We start from the raw sequence: 11,343 nt of genomic DNA, 5'->3' as shown, positions 1-11,343 counted from the left end.
TTGCCAGTTCCAGCTTATTCCCTCTCCCCGATTAACCTGAACTTATTACATCGGCAGAAGTAGAGCAGGGGTAGAGCTGCAATTGTTGGCGACATTATAAGACGTTCAATGCTGAGGTTTTGCAAAGATTTGTGGCTGCTGCTATTACTGAATGTGTGGCAGTCTCAAAGCTAAGGGTGTGGTCTGTTTTTCCACCTTGCAGACCACGGTTTCCTCGCCTCCATTTACATTCCATGTGACTCAGACAGTGATGAGAGCTCTGATAAAGAAGTTCGCCAGAATACACCTCCTAAAAGTAAATCCAAACCAGTGTTTGCATCACTAACTATCTTGCTGAAGTCACCATCGATGGGTACGGGAGCGGGGCTGGTGGGATTGGTTGTGAATGCGAGGGCTGAGGGGTCTCTCCTGGTCGGGTCTGACGTTAGACAACAGTTGATAGTCACAACCTTTGAAACGCACGAGGTGCTGACCCTTTTCTGCAGGACTGTCAGTATCAGGCACCAGGTCAGCTCCAAACTCCCCTCTCACAACCTTACATCTACAATCGTAAATATATATATATATATAAAAACAATAAATGCATAGCGCCTTTCACCTCGAGAGGACGTCACATGGCGCTAAAGATTTTAGAAACGCAGTAATGGTAAATTTGGTGCATCCGATCCCCAAATCCGAGCTCAGTGTAGTAGGTGAACACCGATATTTTGCTCTTCATAATGCCTTCTCAGGCAACCGATGACTTCTTAGTCTACTTTCTATGTTGGATCTCTCTCTTCCCTTGTGCCACTGGTACCTGATCACTTCTCAACCTTTTGCGTGACCGCTTTCTCTCTTTTCAGAGAGAATTTAGACTTGGCAATTATTAGCACTTCGCTTCTCTCCGTTTCCAACTCCTGATGCAAGTCTACGCCATTAGCAATGTTTGGATCGTCCAAGGCTTCAACACGAGGATGACATGACACGAAAGGTTTCCCTTCCCTTTGTGTGCTGCCTGTGTGCTGATACAAATAATTGAATGGCTAACCATCCACAGTAATATTGTGAAACGCCAAACCTTAAGCATCAGCTAATGGCGTCATATTTTATTTGCTGCAGACAGAGAGAAATGTTTAATAATTAAGGAAACTAACATCCTTCTAAAATTATAGCTTTGAGCTTTTTGTTCAATGTTTATGCGCAATGGAAATCGAAACGGTGGCGGTCGTCGCACTTTCTAGGGATTTGGACAGTACTTTAAAGACCCCTGGTTACCTTTGACAAAATAAAACGTACTCGGATTTCTTTAAAAGGTCAAACTTCTTAAATGATGTGATCATGTTGGGGAGGTGCTAGCACGGCAGTAAAGGTGGGGTGGTTGGTGTTCGGGTGTGTTTCTTTTTGATTAATAGATACATGTGGCAAACGGCCCGACATATGGTGTGCGAAGCAGCTTGAAATGGTACCTTAGGCATCCCCCACGGCGATTAACATATTAGAGGCTTTTGTGCAGTCAGACAGTCAGACTTCATCTTCTGTACGCCTCGTAAAGTCAGAGCACCAGAACTGTTTGATAAGCTTTCAATAATGCATTACTGCCAATGACAGTCTTACACTTAAAGGGATCCCAGCTATAATGCCTTTTATATAGAAATCACTTTAAAATAGAGGTTCAAAAGGATGAATGAAACTGTTATCTCCAGCTCCCCTTGTAGAATTTTAAACTTCAAATACCACACTGCTACATAAAGCATGTTTTCTAGATGTTCAGTACAAATGATCGAGGTGTGGAATTTTATGTTACCGTTTCTTTTTTAGAAAACATGAACGTGTCAACGTGAATTAGCCTGGATTGCAGCTGGACTTGCTGATGTTGCTGCAGTGTTGCTGTAATACTTGTATTAACCTGCTACCGCTGTTTAAAGTGGATTAACGTAACCGAAAACAGTCTTTGTGTCACTGCTGTACTAAACTGCACTCGGTTGTTATTTCTTGTATCATGTCAATCAAGAAACAGATGTTTTGTTTGTAAGTTTTATGATTACGAAGAGACTGAAATGTTCTTTCTCGTCCTCTTAAAACGAGTGTTGTTGGCTTCAGGAAAGCGCACGAGCAGCGCCTCAAGTCTGGTGACAGCAGCAGCAGAAATACAGTGGAAGATTACAGTCACCAGCGACACTGAAAACTATTGGGGGTAGAAACTCCCCCCTGACTCCAGATTTATTCCAATAACCTGACTTTTCAGAGCGTTCTAGAATTTGTCTAATTCTTAAATACAGCCTTAATTTTGAAGCCAGTTTTCTGCAGGTTATTTTAAGGATTTGCAGAAAACGAGCTTCGAGGTTGGGATTGAATTCAACCGATTTGCCAAATTCTCGACTCTCTGAGATGCTACGTTAATAGGAGTGGATTTTTACCCCAGTGCAGCACTGACTATAATTGTAAATAAGAACATGGTGGTTTTTTTTTAAAAAATTGTCAAGTTGCTCTGTTACAATATACTCAACAATCCTGCTGTTTGTTCGAACAATTTTATATCTAGAAGAATTAGGACCAGATCATTGCTGGCCTAATAGGCCATATTCTAAGGTGTCAAAACGAGAGTTTATTAAAGCTCTAAAGTTCCCATAACAGGTACCAATTTTGAAGTTGCCTTTGTGTACTTTGTTTTTTTTTGCACCTTATTATTGCGAAGTTCGTGGAAAAACGTTCGCTTTTATTATAAGTGAAATAATTCTAAGCACTGTGTTGAAATGTTAGTAACTTTGCTTTTGCTTTGAATTTAGAAAGGCGAACGTGTGCTGTGTGCAGGAAGTGCCAATAGGGCTTACACTGCAACACTGGGTCAATATAAAGGTGGATTTACAGCCAACAGGCTCGAGGGAAATGTAAATTACCGTATCTTGTATTTGATGCCGAGGCTTTTCTGAAAACAAAGCGCAAATTGCAGTTACATCTGAATTTGCCTAATTCACTCTTTCGTTTACTGCCTTTCCAAAATGTTGCTTACCTCAATTTGTAAAACCGCGCTTTTCTTCGACAAAAGCGTTACAATCAATGTACGAAGAAATATGATGAAAATATTAACTTCTACAATCAATAAAATGTCGTAACAATACTCCAGAAAGTTTTGAAAACTACTGTAGAGGTTAGAACAAATGTTATGAATATTCATTGATTGTAATTGAAGAAAAGTTTGGAACTCCTTTCAGCTTTACATATTTTAGATAGATAGATAGATAGATAGATAGATAGATAGATAGATAGATAGATAGATAGATAGATAGATAGATAGATAGATAGATAGATAGATAGATAGATAGATAGATAGATAGATAGATAGATAGATAGATAGATAGATAGATAGATAGATAGATAGATAGATAGATAGATAGATAGATAGATAGATAGATAGATAGATAGATAGATAGATAGATAGGCAGGTAGATCATTTTCAATATGCACTTTAATTACACACTCAGCCATTTCTCTACACTTTGCTAATGTCAAATGTTCAGAATAGCTATTATAGATATTCCACGATGCGATTTAATCTAATTTCCATAGTCAACGATCGCTCTGCAGAAATATCACAATAAGATGTAGATATTTTATTTTTCAGTAAATGTTTAAAAACTGCATCTTCGCTATGAAAGATTAATGGCATAAATGCGTTACATTTTGGCTTATTTCTATAGCGCTGTCTTTTACCACAACTAAGGCAATGAAATGGCTTATTTACTGACTCAGTGTGAATCAATTTAACGTACAAAAATTTACATGATCAAATGTGGCCAATGATCGGTATGCAAAAAAAACCCTTCCAGTTGTTCCAGATCTATGTACATGTAAGACAAAATAAATGTCCTTACCCCATTAAAGTGGCCCAGTCTTGGCAGGCAAAAGTCAGACAAAAGCAATAAATACAGCTTTTTGTTGGGAGAGAACTGCAGCTGTGGCCCTTTTCCTCGGCACACTACCAGGAAAAAAAAACGATTGCTGTCTGAAAATATTGCATTTTATATCACCAAAGGCGATTAATATTGCATTAACTGTATTTAACATTTTTAAACGCGCATTATATCTGTATGGGCAGGATTCATTTATTGAGAAAGGGACGGTTGAGATGTCAATATTCATGAAATTTCACAAAAAATCTTCACAATTTGGACACGATACGCAGAAATAGATCTGAGACTGCTCTTTCGTATGTTTTCCCCCTTTAAACTCGCGTGATCTTTAGTCACTTCTTTGATGTGGAAGAAGTAATGCTAATGTTACATTTAAATTATTCTGACACAGTCCCGGGACACATAGGTCTCAGCCTTCATTAAATGTTTATTGTCATCACTTGACTGCCTGAGAATTCCTTGTGTAAATGAGTTTACCATGGATTGGTACAACAATGAGTGAGTGCAAAATAATCCCTATTTTCGCGACGTAGTTCACGCCCCATAAAGGTAGAGACGTATATCTTGAATTGAGGATCAAATCTGTTGGAAGGATTACAAGAATGACCGGATAAAAGCATGAAATAATTGACAGTGTGATCGTTGCGCTTTTGAAGTTAAAAAAAAAGCAGATATCTCATTTGTGTGAGGTGGTCCGGGCAGGAATGACCTCTGCCACTGCCATCTAGTGTTGCTCTTGTTTTGTTATTAACTGAACAAAGCCGCTTCCGATTTTTTTTAATGTCATCAAAATAAAAGCTGTAAAACGGCACCTCAAACGCCTATTAAGCGCACCGTGGAGTTGGATTGATTGCGGTGTTTATCAATGTGTCCCGTTTCCTTATCAGTGATATTGAGGCGGCGGTGGTATGAATTCGAAATGAAATATCATGTGTTGTTCTGCAGTTAAATAGGTGGTCCGTTTAACTTCCATCAACCTTTGTACAAACCTTCCCGGGTTCGCATCACGACTCGTAGTAAATTGCAGTGTGTTTACGAGAAAGTACAGGTTTCTTCACAACAGCATTTGTCTGCCCGCTGCTGAGAATAACTTGTGGTGAATGTAAATTGTAAACATGATGGATCGTAATGTAGACGCCTCCACCCACCCCCCACCCACCCCCACACACCCCCACACACGCCCAAACCTTCCCCCCAAATGTTATTCGGACCGTTTGAATTTACAACGAAATTGACTGAAATTAAGACGGACAGATGGAGTAGATGTAATATTGTGGGTGTATTTTATTCATTTACAAAGGAATTATCATTCACTGTCTCCTCGCTGCAACGAAACGGCTAGATTACACATGGTATCATTTTAAACTCTAATGGTTGTGTGTTTTATCCGTGTAAAAGCTATTTTTTTTCTATTAAATGATTTCTGTCATTGATCACTTCCTATGGGGGTGGGTGGGGGTGGGGGGGGGGGGGGGGGATCAAATTTTCCTATCACTTGTGGCATTTCCGCTATTTTACGCCTCACGCGAAAGAGCAGGTCGGGAGGAAATTCATAGAGCGAAGGAGTGAAATAAATTGCTTGTTAAATGCAATTAAAAAATAAATGTAAATTAAATAAAGTTCAAAGCGTTTAAAATCCTACTGGGGCTTTTTTTCTTGTTATCAATGCAGATTTGTTTCAAAGCGGGTTTTCCAACGTGCCACACAACAAAGCTGCCTTGACAACAATTACCAAAGTTTTTAATTAGCCTCTTGTCATCGTTCGTTTTATTAATTTGCTGAATCTCTGCCCATGAATTATTTACAAAGTATTTGTAATTACATTTGTGAGAATCCTTTTGGATCTCAAATTGCGATACAAAAAGCAATAATTGCGATAGGTGAGTGGGGCTATGTTATTTAGTGAATAGATCCGATCTGTGGTAAAGATTATTACCATTGCGTATTTAAATAAATATATTATTATTGCTGTATGTTACTTGATATTGACCAACCTTATTTTACGTATTTTTATACATTTTCCAGCAACACTTTGTAATATGTTGGAAAGTAAAATGTTCTTTAAAAATATTTTAAGCATTTTTATAGCATTCAGTCTTTTTCTAAATGCGAAGAATAAACAGCAGATGTGCTGTGTGCAAGGTTTGTATCTGAGGATCAGTCCGTTCGGAATGTATTTTAGTATAACAAGAACGTGTTACAGAATAGTAGATATGATTCATTATGTGTTCTGCTTTTGCAGTAAAGAGAATTTAAAAATAAACCGAGAGCTGACCCTGCTTCAAAAGGTGACGTTTTAACAATAATTTATAACATGATTTCTGCCAGAAAATCCCAAGGTTCATGGGCTAAGTCTGATATCCTCTGCCGCACTGAAGCGCGTTCATCTTGTTGAACCAGCAGAGAAATTAGCCAGGGTATCAGACAAGAGGAAAAATCAATAGGATCATGGCAGTGAGCGTCTATTATTCATTTATGATGGTTTAATATAAGTTGAAACCAATTGCCGTACAAGTGTTACACGTGAATTCCACGACTCTCGCATTATTCCTGGGTGGGTCGTGACTTCTTGTTTTTGCGCAAATGATTGTATGTTAAAAGGCTGCAGAAATGAGTTTCAAGCACTTTCACCTATTCCAAACAGATCTCAGTGGGCAGTAGAGTTATTTGAAATCGAACAAAATATGAAGCTGGGAAATACCAATTAAAAGTAGATATCAACAAAGTTTTTTAGGATTTCGGTTTTGGCAGCATTGGTTCCTCCTTAATAAATATGGATAAGTGAGCTAATTGCTCCAAATTTAACTAAATCTTTAAGCGCGGATTTGCAATTGAAACAAATTCAACTTTTTAAAAATAATTTTGGTGCACTCATTTTTGCATTTCAGCAATACTTGTCACATGTGTAAAATTTCTATCCTTTGTTTTACTGTTATTTGAATTATGTTGCGGTGAAAAACATCCATATCCACAAAATATACAGTCAATTCACTTTACAGTATATTATGTGAAGCGCTTTGAGACGTCTCGGAGATGCGATAAGGCATTATATCAAATGCAAGGATTATTATTATTATTATATGTCAAATTAGACTTTTAAAAAAGACGCTCAAATAGTTTGCCCGTGTAAATGTGCAACAGTGATACAATATTCTCAGTTGACACCTTCTCTCCCACCACACACATGCTTAATTCATTAATATATTAACATAGTAATTGTTTTAGGTAGGAGTCCATCTAATACATCCGACTAACTTTTCACAAGATTATAATCATTGTAGCATTATTTCTTTGAGAAAACGAGACAACAAATGCAGTTCGTGTATTTTATATTCAATATTTTCTTTGTTTCAACAGATAACACCAACATGGTCAACGATTTCAAATGAAAGGCACCCAAACGTTCTGTAAAAGAGTTGACTTTTTTTTTTGAGTGTGCGTTATTAAATACTTCGATATTAAGCACTGACTTAAAAAATTAAGATCTTTAAGTACATTGTTTATTCTTAACGGTTTAAACGTTGAATCTGAACAGAGAAGTCTTAACCGGGATGTAAGATGAACATTAGTGGTGCAGGAGTGGCATCACAAAACGTGCCTACAAATTCCAACCACAAATACAGGGAGTGAATAACACGTAAGTCGTGTCAAGTAATTAAAACTCTTCATCACGGAATGTTGTTTTGCAGACTTGTGTAAAACTTCGTCTTTTTAAATTTAGACTTTATTCGTTTTATTTATTGTAAATAAACTTACGCAAGCAGCCTTTTGCGTTTTGGGATTTTCTTCTTTCTTTCTTAACATTTCTGATTCATTGAACGCCTCGGCTCCTTACCCGCGAGCAAATACACTGTTTTCTTCAATTCTGGTGATTTGAGTTTATAAATTTGTTGTTTCTAACCTACGTGAGTTATAAACTGTAGGAACTACCTTAAACAGAAAGTCGCGTCGATATTTGTTAAGTGGATTGTCTGCGTTTTCTTCACGGTTTTAACTCTATTTACTTACAGTTTCAATCGACCAAAAGTAACCAAAGAAACGCTACACCTCAAACACAGTTGTTTCCCTTGTTTTTTTTTATTAGTAAATGTGCTGAGACACATCTCCCTGCTGTATTTGGCTTACAGAAATAATTTAATTTAAATAAATAAGTAAATAAATAAATTTAAAAAACACAACCAGGAGAAAGCTTGGCAAATATACATTGGACAGGGATATTGACTTAAAGTGAGACTTGTTTTCTTATGATGCACACGTGGCTGCAGTTTGTAAACATACATGTGCGCAAAAAAAGTTATTTACAATAAACACCTATGTACAGTTATAAACAAGATCAGAATGTCGTGTCTAGTGAAAACAGGCAGTTAACAGTGAAATTATACCATCCACAGGGTCTATCAAGCTATTTCTATAGTAGTGCTCATTTATGTACCAATGCATAGATTGTTTGCGCTGCAAACAATAATAGAACACTTTTGTTTTATTCCATAGTCGCCAAATAGTCAGTATCCATCCTCAGCTCATGCGGTTAATTTGCTTCTGCGCACCTATGTTAGAGGAGATATTCCTACCCAAAATAGAATCAATAATTTAGTGTGAATATTTTATGCGCAAACTTTTGGTAGTCCTACAACAAGCTTTGATGCAAGCATCACTTCATATTTTGATCGTAAACCATAATACAACAACGTTTTTCCCAACCAATACAGTATACTAAATTCTGCAACATACTTTAGTGCAATTACCAAAACAGAGTGCTGACAACTAATGTCTGTTACGTACGTTAAACAAAAAAAGTGGATCTGATCAGCATGCAGACCTTTCGGGAACGATTATCACTGCGGAGTGCCAATGGTGTTTATTTTTTCGAGGAATCCCAAATGATACTAGTAATACTGCACCTTGATCCGTATTAATACTATCTCAAACAGCAAATCAGCAAATCAGGCCAGAAAGTCCACAAGTACGAATATGGTGCTGTGCTCTCAAGGAAATAAAATACCAGTCGTACTTTTGGGGTAAAACTATTATCAACGCATCTTTATCCACCGCATCGAATAAATGGCACTGCAGTCGTGAGATCTGCCTGACCTTTTTGCAACTGAGCAGTTTACCCTCTGAAACTCGGGAACGAAATAATAAAACACACCAAAAGCGTTTGGGCTCGTGGATAACAGTAAAACGTATCGAGGTAATGGTTTTAAAAATGGCTAAGAAATGACAACTTGAATAAAATATTACTGGGTAGACGGATTTAAATAATACTAAAGTGACTGAACATCAATCAACTTCCCTTCAGATTTTGTTTTCTTAAAAAGATAAAAGCCGGGTTGGCCAGTTTACAGTCATCTCGACATTTCCAACACAGAAACTGGGCGATCTGAATTACCTGTGATTTGCATACTTCACCAATAACGTGAAAAATAACACAAAACACCACGATGCCTCAGAACCCGATGATTTTGCATTACCACCATAACATGTTTCTGCCTTTTTCAAGCCTCTGCTTGCTCCACTGTACAGTTTTTTTTTTAAAAAAAGTACAGGAATTAAGTCTGAAGTCATTGAGGATCACAACTGTTCCCGATCCCCCCAAACACACACACCCCCACCCACCCCCGCACCCCCACCCCACCCCCCGACAAAAAAAATGTCTCTGCGTATCTGCGAGCAAAGGGATCCCGTTTCTTCTCCTCCAACTAGTGACTTGCTGAAAATTTCATCCTTTTCTGCTTCTGTCTCTGATTGCAAAACCATACCCGGACAACGTTCTTTTTGAGGTCCAGTTTCTCAGCTATGGCCGCGATCTTCTCCGACGATGGTCTCGGCTGAACAGCGAAATACGCTTCCAGGGATCGCTTCTCGGGGGCGGCGATGGAGGTTCTTTTCCTTTTCTTCTCGCCGCCGTTGAAGATATCGGGCTTATTCATTTTTTCCCTGTGAGCTCCCTCCGCCTCCTCCAGCCAGGCTTGGAGGATGGGCTTGAGGGCGATCATGTTGTTGTGCGACAAAGTCAAGGACTCGAACCTGCAGATGGTGCTCTGGCTGAGGGAGCCCACCCCGGGGATCTTCAGGTTGGCTAAAGCCATGCCCACGTCGGCCTGGGTCACTCCGAGTTTGATTCTCCGCTGTTTGAACCTCTCGGCGAAAGCTTCCAGCTCCCGGGGATCTGCATCCACGTCGTTGAGCGAGGGGATCCCAGAGACACCCCCGTGCCCGACCAGCCCGTGGGGGTGAGGGGTCATGTTCATGGTGGCTTGGTGGTGATGGAGGGGACCCAGGCTGTGCATGTGCGCTGCGTGAGAGTGGGAAGAGGTGGAGACAACGCCGCCGCCGTCGTGGCAACCAGGTCCTACGGCCATGGCCCCGGCCAGTGTCAGGGAGGACGAGTTGATGTGATCGAGGAGTTCCCCGGGATCCAAACTTTGGTGCGGCTGGTGGTGGTGGTGGTGGTGATGGTGGTGGTGGGAGGACAGGGCTGAGGGGTGCGGGAGCGGCACTGTCGAGGTAGAAGTGCATGGCACGGTGTTCATGGTGTGATAAGTGGCATCCGGCTTGAACGGGTGGCTCTTGCCCTGGGCCACCGCGATATCCACGGCCGCCAGAGCCTCGGCGCGGGCGAGTAAAGTTTCATCCAGACTGGCGAAGATATTGTTCTGCAACTGCGATCACACACAAGGAGAAAGGGGAGAGAAGAAAACAAAATCAACAAAGCTACCCCTCCACAGGACAATTCCACCGCTCTGCACACTCACCAAAAAAAAAACAGGTCGGCGTTCAATTTATCAACACTAACACTGGAAGGATTTGAAGTCAGAATCTTGCAAAAAGGCTCAACGACACACATTACAACCCCCCACCGCCCGCTTATGAAAAGGTGCCGAGCACCGCTACTCACTCACGACCACAACACGGGGAAAGGCGGACGAGGGAGGGAGAAGATCGCGACTTACCGGCGGCGTTGGCAGACAGGCTCTCCTTATTGCTTCCGAGCTGGAGTGCAGCGAAGTGTACTTGTGCTCAGGTAGGGAATGGTGCATGCCGAAGGCTGGCTGCTTGCTGTTCATGGACATCATATTGAACGCTGTACATATGGATTCGAGAGAGAGAAAGAAAATAATGCTGGGGCAGTATTTTTTTTCTTTTATATATATATAAATATAAAATATAAAATAAAAAAAGAAAAAAGTTATGACTCTATATACATATATTGATATATATGCATTTCTCTTTCGATATATATATATATGTATGTATGTATATATATATATGTATATATATATACGAAGCGACAGGCCGGTTGCGGTGTGCCCCTGCCTGGCTGTCTGGCTGTCTGCCTGCACACTCCGGCTATGTGTGTGTGTGTGTGTGTCTCTGAATGCTGCCTCTCTATTGCTGTTGGGGGCAGACAGATGAGCCACTTACACCTGCGCCCAAGTCTTGTCCCATCCCT

General features: G+C 40.0%; 1 protein-coding gene across 1 annotated transcript; it reads right to left on the bottom strand.

Moving 5' to 3' along the window:
- Positions 1-9,562: 9,562 nt before the first annotated feature.
- Positions 9,563-10,966, bottom strand: pou4f1 (POU class 4 homeobox 1). The gene is made up of 2 exons (XM_007902571.2): positions 10,844-10,966; positions 9,563-10,552 (listed from the first exon to the last, which is right to left on the bottom strand). Exons 1-2 carry the CDS (start codon positions 10,964-10,966, stop codon positions 9,590-9,592), a joined length of 1,086 nt encoding a protein of 361 aa, XP_007900762.1. The 3' UTR covers positions 9,563-9,589.
- Positions 10,967-11,343: the final 377 nt, after the last annotated feature.

This window comes from Callorhinchus milii, unplaced genomic scaffold (assembly GCF_018977255.1).
Source record: "Callorhinchus milii isolate IMCB2004 unplaced genomic scaffold, IMCB_Cmil_1.0 Scaffold4, whole genome shotgun sequence".
NCBI lineage: Eukaryota > Metazoa > Chordata > Chondrichthyes > Chimaeriformes > Callorhinchidae > Callorhinchus > Callorhinchus milii.
This window is presented reverse-complemented; position numbering and strand designations above follow the sequence as displayed.